The 20,858-nt window shown below is 43.8% G+C and overlaps 1 protein-coding gene across 10 annotated transcripts in view; it reads right to left on the bottom strand.

Annotated features, from left to right (window-relative positions):
* The window catches only part of nav1a (neuron navigator 1a), a 75,673-nt gene that overhangs the window by 10,239 nt on the left and 44,576 nt on the right, over nucleotides 1–20,858 (bottom strand). For 5 of the 10 annotated variants that reach the window (XM_053424709.1, XM_053424708.1, XM_053424713.1 and 2 more), the window contains 10 exons: nucleotides 11,245–11,383; nucleotides 8,016–8,322; nucleotides 4,143–4,965; nucleotides 3,508–4,020; nucleotides 2,634–2,675; nucleotides 1,716–1,858; nucleotides 1,126–1,308; nucleotides 946–1,025; nucleotides 802–831; nucleotides 329–406 (listed from right to left, as the gene is read on the bottom strand). In XM_053424709.1, the coding sequence (XP_053280684.1) occupies nucleotides 329–406; nucleotides 802–831; nucleotides 946–1,025; nucleotides 1,126–1,308; nucleotides 1,716–1,858; nucleotides 2,634–2,675; nucleotides 3,508–4,020; nucleotides 4,143–4,965; nucleotides 8,016–8,322; nucleotides 11,245–11,383 (2,338 nt within the window). The remainder of the gene's footprint in view (nucleotides 1–328; nucleotides 407–801; nucleotides 832–945; nucleotides 1,026–1,125; nucleotides 1,309–1,715; nucleotides 1,859–2,633; nucleotides 2,676–3,507; nucleotides 4,021–4,142; nucleotides 4,966–8,015; nucleotides 8,323–11,244; nucleotides 11,384–20,858) is intronic. The other 5 variants (XM_053424711.1, XM_053424714.1, XM_053424712.1 and 2 more) reach the window with 3 other exon arrangements.

The following is a 20,858-nucleotide window of genomic DNA, read 5'->3' as shown; positions in this document are numbered from 1 at the left end:
GAAGTAGTCTGCTCATCAAGATGAATGACAAGTATTGGGGTGTAAAATTAGAGGGAGGGGCTACTGCTAATACTTCAGTTACCTCAGGGTAAAAGGTCACATTTTTTAAATGATGAAGATGTCACAAATCACTTCCATATTGGACATTTTATTTAAGAGGTTAAATGCAGTTGGGAATAAAATGTATTTTTAGGGATATTTCGATCAGACATTAAGCTAAATTTAAACCTGGATATTTTATGAAACCTACGTCAAATAATACAATATTAAGGCAGTTGACCCAAGTGAGTTGTGTCGTGTTATTTAATGATGTTAACAGAAAACGTACGTTTGCCGTCAGCTGTGTGGTCAGGTTTGACACCTTCTCCTGGGATGATTCCAGCTCTCTCCTCAGCTTGCGGATTTGCTGTGAGGAAAAAAAGCAAAAGTTTAACTATAAATTAAATAAGTTTACTAAAGACGCGGGCAGATGGCGTTAATGAGATGAGAGAAATATTTGTTCCCCCACAGTTGACAGGGATGAGGAATGAAAGGAAAGAAAATAAGGAGACAGAGGAGAAGGAGAAAGTGCAGGAGAGAAAACACTTACCTCTCCCTGAATCCTTTCCTCAGCCTTAGGAAAGCAGGGGGAGAGTAAAAGTCAAGATGTTAGATAAAACACAGGGAGAGAGGAGCGGAGTGGAGAGGAGAGGACGAGAACGAAGGTGGAGGAGAGGAGAGGGAGGAGGAGAGCAGCGGAGACGAAGAGGAGGAGAGAAAGCAGAGAGGAAGAGGAGAGGTGTAATAAGTTGCAGAGCATACCAAGGGAGAAAGTCTTGTCTCTAGTGTGCACTGTGTGAAAGTTTGAAACAAGAAGATAGCATCACTTTACACACTAACAAACACACACACTCAAACTCACACTCACACTCACACACAGACAAACCCAAACAGAATTGTATCTACCTGATTATGCATGTTGCCCACACTCACCGACGAGTAGCTCGAGGAGGCGTTGGAGGCCAGTGAGAGCACAGACCCATGAACTGGTAGAGAGACAATTCAGAGCAACAACATAAACCAACGAGAGGATGAAGTAGTAAATGAGGGTACCAAACAGAATCACAGTAATTCAGCAGGACTCACCTTCGTCGGACTCCTTGTCTCTGAAGGATCCAGAGCGAACCATTCCCATGCTGCGTGGACGCTCAGCCAGTGACAGCGTGCTGCCCAGTGGAGAGGCTGCGTACAGCTCCAGAGAGGCATCGTGTGTTGGGATGCTGTTGGATCGAGTCATCCTCGGAGGTCCGCCCACGGGGCTGGGTATTACTGTGAAACCAGAGGGTCAAAGGAAAGAGAGTTCTGACTAGTTAATACTGGTCCTTGCCCTTTCACACATCACAAAGGTCTCTACGGGAATCTTTATGTTCCCTCAATAATCACATTAATGAGGGAGCATAGAGATTCCAAGATGGGAATACTATTTTGCTTGTTTCTTCCTCTTCTTGGCCTTTTTCAATGTCGTATTGCTATATATTTCTCAGCTGTGACACCTGGGGAAGACTGCACCAGGTGACTTGTAGTATTACAGCTATGGTGTTGACAGCACACTTGGCGTGTGGAATGACCAACCCCTCAAGAACAACAGCAGCTCTACCCATGTTATACATAAGGTTAAAGAAATGCATTATTCTACTCAGTGTACTTTGGAGTGTTTTGTATATATGCATACTCACCCATACTGGTCTTAGAGGTGCGGGGCAGGGAGGTGGGCGAAGACATCGATGGAAGAGTGAGCGAGTCGGTCATACTGAGAATAGAATGAGAGTGTCTCCTCTCTCCTTTCTCCTTCCCTTCCTCCTCAACCTGGGAGACACAGCTGAAACCACACAGGTGTCAGAGGACACCATCAGTGATGTTGTGGTAAATGTAATACAGAAACAGAAAATCCTCCAAACATATACAATTTATTTTGTATTTTTGTGGATAAAAAACCTAGAAAGGTTTTATACATGCATTTGTTTTATTCATTTAGATCTAGAAATTGATTGATTAGTTAAACCTAAAATTCTATGAAAATCAATTAAATCTTTCACAGTCAATTTTCATTCCGGTATTTCAAATGTGAAGCTTTACTGTTTCTATCTTATTTGTTATATCATTTTGATGACACTAAACTGAATATATCTGGTATTTAACTGTTGGTCAGAAAATAATTAAATCTGATGATTTTTTACTGTTTTCTTATAACTGAAGTGAACACTGATATCTCAATATGGGGATGTTATTACAATGAATAAAGATAAACACTAATAACAATCTGACGCTCTGCCCCACCTACAATAAGACATTTACATGGTACTGCCGGCCAGCCAATATCTGAGTGGAAAGACTCACAAAATGTTGCCAGTACGATATAAATGAGATACAATATTTGGGGGATTAAGACCAGATTTTGGAATACAAGTAAAAGGCCGGGTGTGTACAGACCCTGCAGGCAGGATTAACACAGTCCGTCAATCAGAACAGATCTTATCAATGGGAGCTGTGTGAGTGTGCAGGTTAAGGTATGTGCCAAAATTGAAGTGACAATCACCGTAAGATTGTGTCTGAGGCCTGTAGCTGCATGTGTGTGTGTGCGCGTGTCAACTTACCTCAGACCTTTCTTTGGCAGCGTGTTTCGGTCTCTCTGAGAGCTGCAGAGATTAAACAATGTTATTATTTAACCAGTGGTGCAGTGAGTTATTAAACTCTCAAGAGCAGGCAGCGGGCACAAAGCAGCACAGTGAGACAGCTGTGTCAGCCAGTAATTATGTCTTCAGTGAGCAGGGCCCGTTCAACACTGATAATAGTCCTGCAGTAATAACAGCCTAGAGACCCCTCAGAATGAAAGTATGTGTGTGTCTGTGTGTATATCGAGTGTGCGTCCATGCCATTGCCTTTATTTGTGGGTTGAGTTTCATTTTTGTCTAAGCCAAATAATATGCGACAAATGGGCCACCAAGTAATTATGTTTCTTAATATTTTAGAGAATAATTAACATCTCATATTGTACATTCTGACTTCAGTTTTTAGATTAACTCCCCTCCCCCACACACGTGTAGTCTTGCCTCAAAAATATGATTTACTCTAAATTAGTAATAGTAAATAGTATTATATTATAATAAAACTATTCTATATTCTCTATATATGATTCATCTTGAAAATCTTACTAATTGTTTACATTTTTGTGGGTTTTTCTTTTGAAATGTAATTACTTTTTGGTTCTTTGCTCTTCATAATCACCACTACCATCCTACAATACCTTTTTCGGGTGTAACAAAAACCTCATGTTTATACCAGGTGCATATACTAAGATGTCAAAGCTTCTCTCCTGGACCGCTCCTGCCTTCCCTAAACAATGAATGAAATAGGTGTAGTTCTTCAGATAACCAGTAGGTAGAGCTACATGACAGAATGGAAGAACCCTGGATGACAGAAACTATGCATGTATAATTAAAGAATATCTTTCAACAGAATTGAACTCACTTGTCTGTGAGAGTCAGCGAGACTTTACTTCCAGAGCTCCAGCTGGGAGGAGGGCCTCTGTCTTCCTGTCTCTCTTTGTCTCTGGACTCTAAGGTGGTGTAGCCTCGCACCAAACTCTCCCTCTCCCTATTCTTCCCTCTTCCCTGGGGCTCAGGAGCCAGACTCATATGCAGCGGCAACGACTCCATGCTCCGATGTAGCCCAGACAGACGGGGGTAGAGCAGGGGAGAAGTGTTCCCCCTGCCCCCTTCCACCCCGAGAGAAGAGACCTGCCTCGGGCCCAGCCCCATCCCGGAGCTCGAGAAGCAGGCCGAGGAGTTCACATTGAGTAACGGGGCAGGGCTGGGAGTGAGGCAGGGGCTGCCTGCTGAGCTCACCAGGTCCTGGAGCTTAGAGTAGGGGGGGATCTTCGGGGGCAGTGAGTCTTGAATTCCCATATCCAGGCTGTTGGAGTTGAGCTTGTCGAGATGGGCCATGGATGGAGGCTTAGCGAGACTGCGTACTCCAGATACTCTAAAAAATATCAAACAACATTGAAGTAAATGCAATATTCATATTATTCTGAAAGTGTGTGCGCTCATTGAGAAATGATTGCTTGTATATATTTATATTGTATAAGTGTATAACATTGGTACCTGTGTGTGTTGGGTGAGGGCAGATCTACGCCCTTACCACTGCTGGGGGGTCTCAGGCCCTGAAGCTTCACTCCGTTCTCTGAGGGGGTCTGAGCCGGGCTGCCCTTCAGAGACCCACCTCCACACTCAGAGTCAGAGACCACAGCTTTAGCTTTGGCTCGCTCTTTCTCCTTCTCTCGGTCTGTTTGATTGACAGGACTAGGACTTAGAATCCCACGGCTCCCCCCTTTACTCAACCCTGCTCCAGAACCAGGCTCTTTGAGCCTCGAGCCCTGAAGTGCTGTAGAGGAGGGTTTGATCAGTCCACAGCCTGTGTCCATGGTGGTGCTTACTGGTCGTGCGGAGCTCGGCCGGGTTAGAGTCAGTGTGCTTGTCTTGGCAGGACGAGGCAAAGAGCGGTACTGGAGAGACGTCCTGGCATTTGGGGACAGAAAACTACTGTGATCGTTGCTTGAAACATCTAGACTTGTCTTCCGTCCTCCACCACTGCCACCACCAGCCCCGGGTTTGACAGGAATACCAGATGTTTTGGGAACCTTCCCCACAGTTGCAGAGCCGCCGGGTATTGAACTGCCACCTGTACTCATCATAGCAGACGCACCGACGTGGTTTGTCCCATTAGGGGCGACTGTGGTTTGCTTCTTGAAGCCAAAGTTTCCACCTGTTGAGGGCCTGACCAGGCCAGATGGTGGTTTACGCTGTTCACCACCACCAGTGCCATTCCTGTGATCTTTACCAGCATCAGAGGAGGAGCGCTGCAGACCTGAAGTCTTCACTGCCAACCTGGACTTATCCATGGGCTTCCCATCTGATCGGACTGTACCTGAAGAGGTAGAGGAGAAAAAACAATGCCTGATGAGCAGCATGAAGAAACTAATGCCTGAACAGTCAGTTTCATGTAGCGAGAGAGACTAACCAAGCCATATTAGGACATGATAACCAATCTGAACACCTACAAGGTCAGACTGTCAGCCGATAAAGCAAATCCGAACACAGACAGTGTGTAGACTACTCACTCTTGCACGCGGGCGTACACACACACACACACACACACTCTAACACACACTAACACACACTTATCATGCAGTTACTCCTCTTTTCCATCCCAATGAACAAAAATAGTTTTTTCCCTCTGGTTTTCCGCTAAGTGCACGTCTGCGTGTCACAGCTGTGGAGTGCTGGGATTAACATGTGCAATTTGGCTGTGGAAAACTGGTGCTCACGTTCACGAAGCGTGTCTGTGGGCACAAAACGCCATGAAACACAGTGTGGTTAAACTTTTCCCCTTTTGAAGACTCTTTGGAGACAGAGGGTGGAGTGAGAGATGACTCGGTGGAACGGCAGTGATTTTTTTCCCCCAAGTGGCAAATTAATTGAATTTGTTTGGAAGTCATTATGAGAGAAAGCAGCAGTCTACTAGACACATGTGCACTGTATGCCCCACCCACACAAGTGCAAGTCCACGCTGCCCACGCTCTTAATTTGTATGTAATGGGAGGTTTATATACAAGGCATTAACAGAGTCAAAGAGCTGCTGTTGAATGAGACCCACCGGCGGGCCGCCTGGGGACATCTGGAGTCACTTAAGGGTATTTATAAACCCGCAAAGGACACATAGACACAAGACGCGTATATACCACACACACTCACAGTTACTTGTGATCAGATCGTACAGGAATGTGACACCGACAACACATTACACTCACAGCTCTTTCGTAAATGTGAAAATTGAGTTAACGTGTCAAGTCATAAACTCAATCCATCGTAAAACCGCAACGCTGCTCGGTCCAAGAACCTTAGGCTGACACACAAACTCTGTTTGTCAGTGACGCATACTGATTCCAGGCGTTTGTATTAATTGTGACATAAACGTACAATGATTTACAGACACCGGCTGTGGAGACACACACAGGCGCGTGTAGAAGAGACCGTGAATTCCGATGCCGCTCGACACGAGGGGTCTGCGTGTCTGACTGGGAGAAATCCTTCATATAAAAAGTCTATCGCTGACATCTTTTGAAGGAAAATGGCTCATTTCACATCAATTCTTCTTCTATATAGGGCGACAGTGGGCGAGAGCAGCGGCAGGAGGACAGTTGGAGTGAAGATGCATCTCGCTGCCACATTGCTGACATCTTCTCCCATCGACCATCAACATGAGAGTTTGTAGTTGTGTTAGTTTAGATATATCGACAGTATCAATGTTAAGTGCATACAATTACACATTGAAACAACAAATTTTGTATCTTATAAGATTGAGGCAAATGGAGGTGCAGCTATTATTATGTACTGAATTAGTACAAAACAATAAAATCAGGTAGTCCGTAAAAGGAAAATTTACTTGATTGACCACTTTCTATAACAGATAATTCCTTTATAAAGGAAGTGGTGTGCAAGTAATTGACCTGTTCAACTTCTCTATATGGAACTTATGATGGCTGTGTTCCCCTATTTTTCAATTTGTAGCTTCAGCGATTAACAGAGTAACTGTAAAAACAATCAATCATCATTCTACACTAAAAGCAAACTGTGGTTGGTATATAGAACATTGTACGCACTATAGAGTGTGTATTCTAGACACAGTGTTATTGAACTGCGACACAGTGCTCGTCTGTCGTTGACCTCTCCGACTGTCGAAGAATGTCAAACACTCATTTAAATTCATGAGCTCTTCCTCGTTGATGAGCTACGAGATCCAATCTCCACTCTGCTTTCCATCGACTTCATCATCTGATTAATTAACCTCTGAAACTCTCATACGGTTCATGCGGTTGACATCAGTAACAATAGCAGCGTTGCGCACACAATCAGAGGCTGCTTCACTTGTTTGGTGTGTATCTGTCACTTCAGCAGCTGGCAATGCAAACATGGTCCAAAGGAAAGAGGAGTGTTTACACAGACACTGCCCAACTAGACTGGCACACAACAGCACAACTAATATCCTGTTGTTTTGGTTGTCTATATGTGTTTGTGTGTGTGTGTGCTTACGTAAACAGCACACAGATGGTGAGGTTTAAACGCAGCCGCACAATCCTCGCTATTGTGCTCTTTGTGTGTGAGTGTGTGTTTGTGAAGTGCGATGGGTGACACTGTTTAAGGTTGGCACAATCTCCGACCTGTCTGCACAGTGGACACATACACACATGCATACAAACTATTAGCAACACAAACACTCACTGTCTCTGGGCCAGTTGCTTTGGGTACAAGGCCTTTATCTAAGTACTATAAATTGTCTCTGTCAGGCACAAAAATAAAGCTTGGATAGAAAAAAAAACACTTGGTCAGTGCTGTGTGTGTGTGTGTGTGTGTGTGAGAGTGTGTGTGTATGAGAGTGTGTGTGTGTGAGAGAGTGTGTGTGTGAGGCTGGCAGGAAGGGAGTGGGTGGTGATGGGCGTTTGATACATGGCACCACTTTCTAAAGGCCCAGAGGGTGGGCTGCAGCTGTGGATGAATGTGTTGGACAAAGACAGTGAGTGTGTCTGTGACAGTGTGTGTGGGTGTATGACTGCCAGAAAGACTGGAATATTAAAAGACAGCCAGAGAAATGTCCGAGTCAGCTCAGGTTATGAAACCATTTCATATAAAGCTATAGATTTTTACACTTCAACATGCGTGTGTGTATTTAGCTACTTTCAGACATGGACTGAACTTTAACACTTCATGAAATTTCCCAAAGGGGATGTGTGTGAGGACACAAATGTCTAAGTCAGCTGCTCCAAGTATTATTTTTTTCCTGCGAACCCTGAGTTTTCCGGACATTTTCCTTTGTGTGTGAACGTATCTGACCCAAACCATCTCCGACTGCCTTCCTCATACGTAAAACGCAAACTGTTCAAATCTGAAAAGGTCTTCAGTGTGTGTTTCTCCACCTACCTGCCACTTTCAGGCCACTCTGAGAGGTGTGGGTTATCGGGGATGTGACTCCCACGGGTGGGTTTCTTCCTTTCCTCAACATGTTTCCTTGACCCAGGGTTTGAGGCTTCTTCAGTTCACCTTTACCTCCTTCCAGCCCCTCCCCGGGCTGCGGCCTCGTCTTTTTCCATTTATTGGCCGATTCGGACTTGAGGCTTCCTGTGTTGTAGACGCTGCTGCCCTGGCTCTTGCAGCCGGGTTTGGCATCATCGGTGTCCCACGAAATGCCGCTCTCCACCAGAGATCGCTTCTCTGCATCTGTACGCATCTACAGAGGGACAGAAAGACAAGTTCTATGAGACTGTATTTTGACAGAATGTGTGAGATTTAACTTAAAGACTGTGGAGATAATACATATTTGTGTTTCTCTGATTCTCTACTTTTCAGTTACGAATTTCCCTGCCTGTCTAATCTCAAGGCGACAGTATTTGTACTAGAACCATGTCACCCTTGAAACCCCTCCTAGCTAATACAACTTTGTGTGACTTAAAATCTAGTTTCACTCTGCGTGATTCAGTGCATGTTACAGATTGGCTTAGAAAACTTGGATGAATGATGGCGTGCAACAACTTACTGAATCTTTTATGAAAAAAAAACACTGCATCCCTTATATTCTGTACTTAAGTGTTCACCACAGGTCACAGTTATTAGGTTAGATATTAGGTTAGAGCCTCAGACTTCCTCTGAGCAGGAAAAACATGTCTGACCCAGTCAACCTAAAAACCCACTCAATGATGTCTCATCTTCCCCGTCTAAATCCTATTGTGTGCTCTGGTTGAACACTTCAAACGAGAAGTGGACAGAAACAGCAGGGGGAGGAACTGACCACAAATACACACACATGTACTGTGCACACACCACACACTGACCCCACATCTAAGATCAGACACAAAGAGTCACACACACTTGACTTACATACAGAAAGCTCAGCCTTGAAACAATCCAATAAGACAGAATGTCGATTGTGAAACTAAAGGAAATCTGAAACCCATGACTGAAGTGTGTTTATGAGTGGAATACGTGCGAATACACAGCATCTTTATAGGAAGAGTGTGTACCTGTTTATGGATGACTATAAGAGGACGCCGTCGACAAAAGTGGATTAAACACACACACCATGAGGGACTGACAGTTACACAATGCATCAGGAGGTGTGTGTGTGTGCCAGTGCAGGACATTGCACCCAACACGCAGTTCCCATGAAAGCTCATATGCTGAATTCCTTTTTTATTAAAACCAATAGACCCCATGGGAAGGTTCACATCACACAAGGAGGTGGAGGTATGTGTGAGTGTGTGTGTCCTGTCTGACCAGACCCTGTTGATAGAACATTGTCATTTCCTCACACACATTCCCTGATTATTAAAACATGGAAGGGGGGGGATACACATCTGGTCAGGAAGTCACCTCAAAACATGGATAACAACACAAACAAATGCACAATGAGACAGATAGTAAGACGCAAACACACATGCACTAAAGTACTAAGTGTATTAACTTCGGCAATTTGTCCGTTTCCTTGTGGAAATGAGGAGATTCAGGTTTTTGTACCACCCACATGGACCACCACCACTTTCTGGCTGTAATTCTAACTTCCTCTCTCTCCAACATGTCTTCTCTGTGCGTCCTTTCTTCATTACCCTTCTCCCCCTCAACCTCATATCTCTGTTGAGCTTATTACACAGTACGTGGGAGGGGAGAGGAGAGGATGTTAAGCAAGTGGGAAATTAAAATCAAGAGGAGACACTAAGACAAAGAGGAGCCGACAAAGGGATAAGATTAGCTACCATCGGCGATAGAACGAGGAGCCATGTGTATTTGACGATAGCTGGTGCATTATGAGGTGATGGTGGGTTGCCATGGCAATGATGCCATGGGGGGTAATGGTTTCTATGACGACTGCTTCTGGGCGTGGAGGGAGGCGCCCCGGTTCTTCCAGCTCGCTGGCCTGGATGCCGGACTGCAGATGGCCCTGTGTGTGTGAGTGTGTGTGTCTGTGTAAGTGTGTGTGTGCAGATGGCCACACTCTAGACCTGTCCTTCAATATATATATATGGAAGAAGACAAAGGCCCGGGCTCTCAGCATCCCTGTGCTTTGGTTGCCATGGTTACAGTGATTTCCCAGCTCCCTTCAAACTCCCTCTGTCTCTCTGCCTCCGAAATTCAACTGAATCATATAAACCACATGGTGGAGGTGTGACCTAAATCAGACACTTTCACACATACATAAACACAGCATATAAGCACAAACAAATACACACTCTGTCTGGACTCCCTAGAGCGTCAGATGGATCTCAAAGAAACTGGAGCAGAGCTGCAGACAGGATTTTAGAAGCGCTGAGGTCACGAGTCCCAAATCCTTCCACTCCCGCAGCAGATTTTTTAAGAACACAGTGTCGCAGTGCACTTCAGTGAATCATCACATTCTCTCAGGACAGTTATTTCTAAAGCCCAATTTATCCTTCTGCGCCGAAGCTACGTCGTATGTAGCCTGAGCACGGGGCAGAGCATTCATAGCTGCTGTTAGGTGTGTGTGAGTCACTCTACAATTACAGCGCCGAAATACTAGTCGCAGTAGAGTTTGTATATGCTGGTGTGGAGTGTCTTCCGGTTCCTGGTCCACTCATTTAAAAATTCTCAGGCGTCTCTGTTTACTTCAGAACAAAGGCGAATGCTACTAAGCCGGTTGTGTTGGAGTTGGAGCCAACACAACCATATAGCAATTACTTTTTCTTGAAGAACTGCAGCGAAGAAAAGAAAGACGTCGTCCACGTTCGTTCCTTCAACTCAATTAAAAAATGGAGGCGAGTCTGCTGGAAATGCAACACTACCAACATGTGTGTGGCATGAACGCACTTACACATCAGTGCAGATGTGATAGCATGGGTTTCAACAGAATACTGAATCAGGCAGAGTCCTGCTACAGGCTGTGTTTGTTTGTGTGTGTGTGTGTGTGTGTGTGTGTGTCTGTGTATGTGTGTATGTGTTTGTGTGTGTGTGTGTGAGTGTTCATGTGTGTCTTCTGAGCACTGTGTGTGTGACACCTCATTCAATGACGAATCAATATTTCACTGGATTAAAGGCGTCATCAATACTGTATCCAGCACACACGTCTGTCTGTCTCTGTCAGTGTGTGTGTGTGTGTGTGTGTGTGTGAGTGTTTTGTTATGCTCTTGTGCACCTCACTTACCACTATGGTTGAGCTCCTGCGGGAGCCGAGGGGGGTGGTGGGAAGCGAGTTGAGAGTGGGACTGGTGTTGAACTCTTCGGAGCTCAGGTTGTCTGAGCCGTCACTGAGGCCGCTGCTGATGGAGCTGCTCTCATCCCAGCTACAAGAGACAATGACAGAGAAGAAGTGTCAGGCAACATATTAAAGTAGTGATTTCCACCCAGGGGTATAATTTGTACTGCGAGGCTGAATAATCCGCTCAAAAAAATGTATACAGGTAATGGGTGATGGTTGAAAGGAGTCAGAGGAATGGATACAAATGACCACACAGACCTAAACGTTGAGAGTTCAGTTGTGTGAAACCACTTGACTCTTTACTTAGTGTCACACGTTTGAAACGTGACAGGTGGGGTCAGAGAAGAGGTGCTTGAGTTCATGTGATAGGACGGTGTTGGCATTTCTAAATAAAGATGGCACTAATGTATTGAAGGGTCATAGGAGAACGCTGCAATGTCTTTCTTAACACATACACCATTATTAGTTATAAAATGGCCACGTTCAAAACAAAAAGGGACAGGACCTAAGTCCCAAAGAGCCAAGTGTCTATGATGAAGGTGATGAACCCCTGCAAGCGTATACAGTTGCTAATAATGATCACTAACATCAACATGGATCACATAAACGCGCTCATACCCGAGAATATCTTAGAAAACCGAGCAATCTGTGTCAGATTTCTCCCAGAGTCTGTTCAGTGCATGAAATACCCACCAGCTCAGTTACATCAGCCATTGGCTCCGTGTTGTCTCGTTTGTCTTTTGATTAAATATTCATAGACACAGGCCTCATTTAGAAAGCTGCCTGCTCTATATACCTAACTTTCACACTGCCGGAAACTTGGCAAACTGCAATTCAGAGCACTCTCGACATCATCTCAACCCACACGCACAACCAACCAAGCACACAGAAATAGCACTAAAGAACATATACACTGATACATGCGCCCACGAGTGCACGTAGGAGGAGAGTCTGTGAAGTCTGTCCACATGGCACATATCTTCTTCGTCTTTTTACCGCAAGCATTTATTTACTTGTGGATAATGGTGACACAGTTAAATATTAGCAATCCATGATGTTCATTGCTTTCCTGGATGCAGATTATTAAACACTATTGTATGGTCTCCGTTTATACACATTTTTTATACTTCTGATTGACTGTTTATGTTTTTATTCAATTGTTTGGCTGCAACCCTGTTTAACCCTAAAACTCTTAAAAAGTGTTTTGTGGAATCAACTCTTCACCCACCCCTCCATTGGCATAGTGGTGAGTGAACTATCCCTTTAAAAAGAGGATTCAAGTGTTTCAGTTATTGGTGGCGTTTGGAGTTTGAAGCTATCTGACGACTCAGTAGTATCAAATACTAAAGCTGCAGTAATGTGAGAGATCAGGTCATATAAACCTCAAGAAATAACTGGAACAAATCTGTCATCCAGCTCAGCACAGTGACTTGCAGGGGTGAGGAGGTGGGGGAGAACAGGGGTACATGTGTGAGGCGGTTGGGTGCACATTGGCCTCTGTACATTAAATAGGTCATGTTGAGGAAGTTAAAGGGGGTTGGGTTTTTCTCTCATTGGGGTCAATAAGTCAGACCGATATCATACGATACTGTAAAGCAAGTGGAGAGGGTGGGGTTCCCTAATGAGGTCATGTATACTGTGGCACATTGGAGGACGGAGAGGAGAGAAAGCGGGGTAGGCCTTCCGGTCGGGTGCCTCTATGGGTCACACTGTGCCCTGGGGGACTCGACGGCGGGGACCGGGGGGAGAGGGGTGAGAGGGATAGAACTCCCTGTCTGGCCTGTGGTTATTAGACATTGAAAAAAGAGAGAGCAGATGAGATTTAAAATCTGTACTGGGCCTTGTCTATATGCCAGACTAAGATTAAGGCCAAATTTGATTGGGCCAGACACACTGAGAGAGCCAAGCTTCACTTTCTGTCTTCAAGTGAAATGCTGAAACACTTCATCTCATTCAAACAAGTAGACATTTACTGTTGTAGTGGGAGGATATAGGTATTTGTGCATCTTTCATGTTAATTGTAATTTCTTACATACCCACAAACCGCAACAGATATCATTATAAAAAATTATATTGAAAATGATTTTTTTTTTTACGAGATAAAACAAATACATTATAAAAACTATATCAATATACAACAGTGTTTAGGGAAATGTGTGGAATTATCTAATCAACAAGTAAATTCAGTTTCTAGGATGTAGTTTTGCAATCAAAGCTGATCTCGATTGCAGTTTCATACTAGATTGCTATGGGCCCTTTATTACACACATGCAATAGACATTGAACTCATACAGATGTTATGCACTGGTTCCAAATGTGTGTGCATGTGTCTATTGTTCATTTTCCACTGAACAACCCCTGGAAAATAAACGTCCATTCAGGAGAAATAGCAGCTGGGGTTTTACCATGAAGCAATACCTGTCTCTTTGTCTCTTGATATTCAGAGCTATCTGTGTGTGCACCAGTGGGTTCGTGAATGATAATGCCCTCTCTGATGAATTATTAAGACGTGATAAGTAACGGTGCAAACAGCCTCTGCAGGGTTAGGTTGTCACTCAGCCGACAGATGTGAAGAAAAGAGAGAGAGAATTGAGATGAGTTCAGATCAAACTTCAGGGACGGCACCAGCAAAATAGAATAGAATACAAATCAGAGGACTGGTGACGTCAACTTAGAGAGGATTTGAAAAAAGAAAATCAAGTATTAATCAAATCATCATCAAATGAACTTCTTTTTATGTAGAGAAGACAAAAGCTGCTATTTTATGGTTTGATGAGACCAAAAGACAGAGACTGAACAGAGACTAAAGGTTTAAATTAGAGTTCAGATCATTCGGACGCCAAGAGAAATATCAGGAATCATAAGTCAGAGTTTGAATTTCAATACAACTGTTTTGGAAATAAGTTAGAAAGCCTTCAACTTTGATGGGTCAAGTTGTCACGTCATACGTCAATACTCCTCAGTTCTGTGAGGAAATCTATTCTCGGGTCGTCAGAGACTTTAGACGATATAGCTTGAAGGTCTTGAGATGCTGTCTGTCCAAGTTTCCAAGGTTTTTGAAGAAAAAAAGGGGTTTCTGATTTCCCTAGAAATCTGGCTCCAGCAGCTCCTCTATACTCCTCCATCAACTCCACTGGGTGACATAAAAGGGAGGCAGAGCTTGAAGAAAGGGCGATAAAACACAAGGATACTCCAGAGAAGAGGGTGAAGTGGTATGTGGAGAAAAGAAAGAACAGAAAAAGAGAGCTTTAGTGGGAAGAGAAGTGACAGAGAGGGCCATCTCAACTTCTAAGGACTCGATGCGCTTGCTAAAGACGATTGTCTCATCTCTTCATCACTTCCACCGACTCATCTCCTCCTCCTCAATCCGCTCCATCCTTACTTCCTTTAACAGCAGCTGCTGAAATCTGCGGCTATAATCTCTTCTTGCTCCGCCTCAATTTTTTTATTCCTAGGCAGCAGCTGCAGAGACTGAGGGATAATATTAGCAGCTAATTCATCTGCATCGCCCCTCTATCAGATTAGCTAGTGTCTCACAGCCAGCCACTTCCCCATCCCTGTCGCATTTATATTCATATAAATGAGCCCGACCCAAAGTTCAGCTTCTTCTGAAAAGCTAATACCACTCAGCTACAGCGCTGGATCTCTCACCAGCAACATTCCAGATGCAACAAATGAAATGATGGATTTCATGAAATTACATATGCATGTGGTGCTTATATAGGTCACTGTCCTTTTGTGACTTTAGTCATGATGGAAGTTCAAGAACACAGCTGCAGGGAAAGGACCAAGACGCTGAGGAATGGTATCCTATGACTATAATTTTATAAGCAAAATGAATATCAATGTTGATTTGATTTAGGATGCAATAACTGTCAATAAGGGCTGAGTTGCATTTGATTAAACTCATTTTTCACCTTCACAAGGACTTTTTTTGTGTGCACCATGTGCAGAAGGGCAGCGTCCAGCTGAGGAGAGAGTTTGCCACATGGACACAGTGTATTCTGCCAGCTACACACAAGTGGTTTCCTACTCTGTCTTCACGCATGACGTTATAACTGCACCGCGAAGAGAAGGATAAAAAGCCACAGTGAAGCGTTCTGTCGTCCGTCCAGGGAAGACTTAACATTTCATAATCTCTCCGGCTGCTGCGAGCTGCAGAATATTTTAAATGGTTTGAATACTTCTCTTATTTGCCACATTATAATATAGGTCACATTTGTCAATATGCATCACATCCTCCTGTCACAGAGACATGATTTCTTTGTTTCTGTTTCGGTCGCACACCCACACTGAGCATCATGAGAATGGTTGAAAATCTGCAGCCGAGTTAAACGGTTTCAGAAGCCTCTGTGTCCATCCACTGCTCAGACAATGGAGTCAGTTCATTTGATCTCAGCGTGAAGGGCCTTTCTTTGCTGCTCATTATGAGAGCAAAAAAATTGAAATACAGTAAATCGCGAAGGAAGAAAAAGCCACTGCAAAGACAAAGCAGCTTTGCCTGTGTTTTTTTTTTTTATAGAGCAGTGCTTGCTGGGAGTTGGAGTCCTGCCAGCCAAAGGAGGCAGACTTAACAGTATCGCTTAATAACCTGTTGTATCTAAACAAACAGTTGCATGAAGGCCACTTGGATGACTGTGATGTTTGACCTTGCTGCATTGTCCGAACATGGAGGATTGATAAAATTGACAATTAAGCAATTACCTCATCAATAGTCAACGGACATTATAGAGAATGCCAGTGCACTTAGGCAAAGCCGGACAGCAGATCAATAGCAAGGAGGAGCATAGTGTCATTATCAATCCTGTTACCTCTATGATGCATCACTTTGCAACAAACGCTAATTATTCCACTGGACCGCCAAGATGAAATGATTATGACTGTGTAGCAATGTGACCTTAAACTATCTGACCAATCAGCAGCTGACAGGAAGTAAACATTAAGTCCACTGATGCGGATAAGACCAACAGATGGTGCGTGTTAGCTTTAAAATAGTATGCTGTACATGCGCCAAGTTTTCATCCTAATTCAAGAATAAGTTAAAACAAAATCCAGAAAGACAGGAACGGAAAATAAGAGATAATTCACATTGAGATAAACTGCTGAAGGTTCTAGGTTTTCATGGGGTTAAATTTGTCCTTATCCGCAGCGCGATTTGGACACAGATTCTTTCACTTGTTTAAATACATGGAAAGTGTTTCTGCAGTCCTGTAGTGGACAGGAACTTTCCATTCCTATTAAAGATCCACAGTGTCACATGGCACAACCCAAAATGGCTAAATCAGAAGGGTTCCTGGTGGTAGTGATGCTTTTTCAGGCAAATGGAAAGTGGGGCAGTGCCAGACTGACACTGGGCAGCTGGTTGGAAACCAGAGGGGGCACATACAGTACGAACGGGCTGCTGAAGACATTAGATTCTTTATAGACAAAATATGTGGGACTTTAACGGGTGATAGAAATGGCAAATGAGTGAGACGCATTGTCTGTCTGTACATGTTGATGTAGATGTCAGATCAGCTTGAAGGGGAAGTACACAGCAGGATGTTAATATACCTAGAAAAAACATTGCGAGAAAACATTTCAAGAGAAAATCATTTCCGATTATGCTACCAGCAAACCACATTCCACCTTACAGCTACACAAAAAACACTGAGCTGAATCCCATAAAGCTTACTGAAAGGGAGCAGAATGGGTGAGGAAGGAACCCGTTACATTTTTGTGTGGATCCTGATCAGGGCACAGATCCAGGGATTTATTTTCACTCTATCTAAAATTGTGAGATAGGACTATTTTCATTGATTTCTCAGAGAATAATTATTGAATCTTGAAGAAAAAAAATCTGGCATATTTAGGGGACTGATATGTATGAGTCTCGGTAATTTGGTGCAGATTCAAATGAAAATTCAAATCTAGTGATTTTTACTTTGGTTAATAAGGGGACTGTCGGGCCTTGGCGGGGGTGTATTCGCTCAACTGAGAGCCCTTCTAGTTCATCATGTTCAAAAAGAGAAACCATAAAGGAAATGTGTATCTCAACAGCAACATCCTGACTGAACCTGTCTGCTTTAACTTCCTGAAACGGTTTCAGTCCGGACATGAAACCCAACAGCGATGGCTGCTTTCTCACAGTATTTACACTGCTGTAAACACATGTTCACACACACAGGGTAAATCAAGATGACTCATTTTCAGTGGAGAGGAGCATGACTGACCACACCCAATATCCGTGTTTCCTCTTTCACAAACACAACTGTGTACAGTAGAGTGAAGTTTATTCAAGAGTAAAATAAAACTCATGAAGAACTACGAGGATGAGCTCACATACATGTAGGTTGTTTACCTGATAAAATGAAAGAGAGTGTGAGAGTGGATGTTGAGCACAGATGGCTAACACTATGGGTCTTCAGCAGATTATCACCAGGAAAAATACACACACACACACACACACACACACACACACACACACACACACACACACACACACACACACACACACACACACACACACACACACACACACACACACACACACACACACACACACACACACACACACACACACACACACACACACTCTGTGCCCACCTCTGTGGCTTATAAACATGGCAGATTGTCCCATTACAATCATTATTTTCTAGTCACAGGAAAAGTAGAAATTGAGATGTAATTAAGATTTATTGGCATGAGCAGGTAAAACATTCTATAGGTCACAATGGATTTGAAGCTGCTGTGTAATTCTGAATAGGATTATGCATCACTATAAGGCCTTATAGGGCTTTGAAAGAGTTGCTCTGGAGGCACAGTCTATATTATATCTTGAAAGTCTCAAACTCTGACACATAAAGCCGGTACAGACATAACACAGCGTTAATATTTAACTCCAGACATAAGCTGTGGTGTCCATGGTATACATCACCTATCAGTTATTGAATTTACGATGCAGGTAGATTGATTATAACTGTAGTTTTAGATGCATGTTTCCATTTGCAGCTCTGCAGAGTTATGTTCTTATCAAGGACACGCTGCTGTACATGATGTGTTGACATCTAGTCCCGCTGATAAATCACTGATTCCGCCACTTTTTAATGAAAGCGTGTTATTGGCTTAGAGCATTTAGCAACAAGTCTGCTGTTGAAAACGGCTTTTAATTAGCTTCCCAACACACGTTCTCTGCTGAGCTGTATTGTTTAACACTTACAGTAAATCACTTGACAAGAACCAATTAAAAACTGGATTGTGCAGGCAATCTGCCTTTGGGTACACACTCGACAGAGAAATTAATTTCCTCTTCCATGTTATTTATGATTTCCTCTCTGTCCTGTTTCCACCATGTGATAAGAGTAACAATGTGTGATGGGTGAGTGGACAGTGTCTCTTTAACACACACACACACACACACACACACACACACACACACACACACACACACACACACACACACACACACACACACACACACACACACACACACACACACACACACACACACACACACACACACACACACACACACACACACACACACACAGCAGTATTTGGACATTACAGGGGATTACAGAGCAGGCTGGATTTAATGAGCTCATAATTACTGCTAATTCCATCTGCCACCAGGATCAGACCAGGCCAGGGGCCTTGTTGAAGAGGTGCTGTGTGTGTGTATGTGTGTGTGTGTGTGTGCGCGCACGCGGGTCTGTGTCCATGGAGGAAAAGACGAGGTCACATCCCTAAATGGCCATCACAGAGGAGAAACCCTGTTGAGACTTCGATGGGCATAGGTCTGACAGCGAATGGCCTGAGGGTTTAGGACACACACATACACACATTCATTCTGTATACACATACACAGCAAATGCACTAAATTGCCACTGTCCCCTGGAGTGAAGCTTGAATTAGCTGTCAGAAGTGTGTGATGGCTGGTGGAATCAGCGGCTTTGCTCCTGTCACTGCTCCTCTGGGGGTTACACAAAGCCAGCCAGGCTCAGAGGTGTGTGGGAGAATACTGAGGTACATCATTATTCCGAATTTTCGAGAGAAAGAGACAGATTCTACAAAAGCCCCAAACAGACAATCATTCTATTCTTTTATCTGTGTGACGGAGTTGGAGATTGATAGAAAGCAAAAAGTGCACAGTCAAAGAAGAGCAGAAGTTGTTTTGGTGAAATGTATCTCTGAATCTCTTCTCTCCTCCTGATCTCCCTAGGGTGGAAGGATGGAGATCAACACACGGCAACCAAGATTCTACTTTGGTCTGAACCACTTCCATCTACCATGAAATCCAACAGGACAATCAAAACACTGAACAGCTCCAACCTGCTTATAAGGAACTATGAGTGGTGAAATATTCTTGGAACCCGAAGAATTGTGTGACTGTTGGTCGTGCTGACACCTACTGGGTCATCTTGTTCTTTTCATACAGAAAGGCCCAAAAAGGAGAACAGTGGAGAGATGTGCACAGAGGACTCCTGTGGAGGAACCAGGCACATATTTGTCTCTGTGCTCTTCGTCTTCTTTGTATTTGTGTTCTTCTTGCTCAGCTCGAACAGGGTTAAAGTTGAAAGGTTACTGGCCCCTTGACTAAACATGGCTGCCCCAGGTCTTTGAATGCAGCCACAATACAAACAATGCCTTTTGAATCTATAATAACAAAGCATTGATCACTGAATAAGAAGGAGAATTTTTTTTTAATTTTTCTCAACGAATGTAGAGAACATGACCAATTGGGTTAAAGGAACATTAAGATGTCTGAGTGTTAGGTTTTCTGACCAGCAGAGCTCTACTATGACCCAGTAGCCCTTGACCTCCAAAGTCCCTCTCTTCTCTACAAGAGAGCAGGAAGCAGAAGAGGGACAGCACTCCTGGGACGAGGTGGAATGGTCTTTTAAATCACCTCCATAAGTCGTTCAGTCTGAGGTGCAGTGTTGAGCGCTGCCCCGCCCCAACTCAGGGGCTCAGAACCGGAGAAGAGCTCACAAGGGGAACCCCACTACGCAGAGGCCCAGGACAAGGGGTTTGGATCCTGGGTTAGAATTACCCCTGGCCTCCCTCCAGTTATGTCAGCTGACTTAACGGCTGTGTGAATTAACAGCGCACAGGGGATGTTTTGGTTTGAAAAAGAAGGTGGAACCAGCGAGAGAGACGAAAGGAAAGGAAAAAGGGAAGAAGAGAAAGAGAGGGAGGTACCCCTTTTGAATGAAGCACGCTTCTTCCAGGTCGATGTTAACCTGAACCAGCTGTGTGAGAGACGGTGCCACAGACGTGCAAAAGTACAAACACGCACAGTTCCTCTGACAGCTGCCTTTTGATCAACAGAATATAGTAATGCAACAAAAACTCTGGACTCTGGAGCAACACAGAGTAACAGTCAGCTGTCTATGGCCCAGAGCAGAGAACAGTAATATCCTTCGAGAACGCACAATCACTGCTACACACACCAAAACAAACACTAAATAACACTGACAACAAAACAGATAAAATATGATACAGCAAATGGGTTGTCGTTTGGTGGTGGGTGGGGAAAGTCTTATCGAGACCTGATTCATATTACTGATACTGAGAAATCT

This window comes from Pleuronectes platessa, chromosome 6 (genome assembly GCF_947347685.1).
Source record: "Pleuronectes platessa chromosome 6, fPlePla1.1, whole genome shotgun sequence".
Classification (NCBI taxonomy): Eukaryota; Metazoa; Chordata; class Actinopteri; order Pleuronectiformes; family Pleuronectidae; genus Pleuronectes; species Pleuronectes platessa.
The sequence above is the reverse complement of the archived record's forward strand: the minus strand, read 5'-3'. Positions and strand labels throughout refer to the sequence as shown.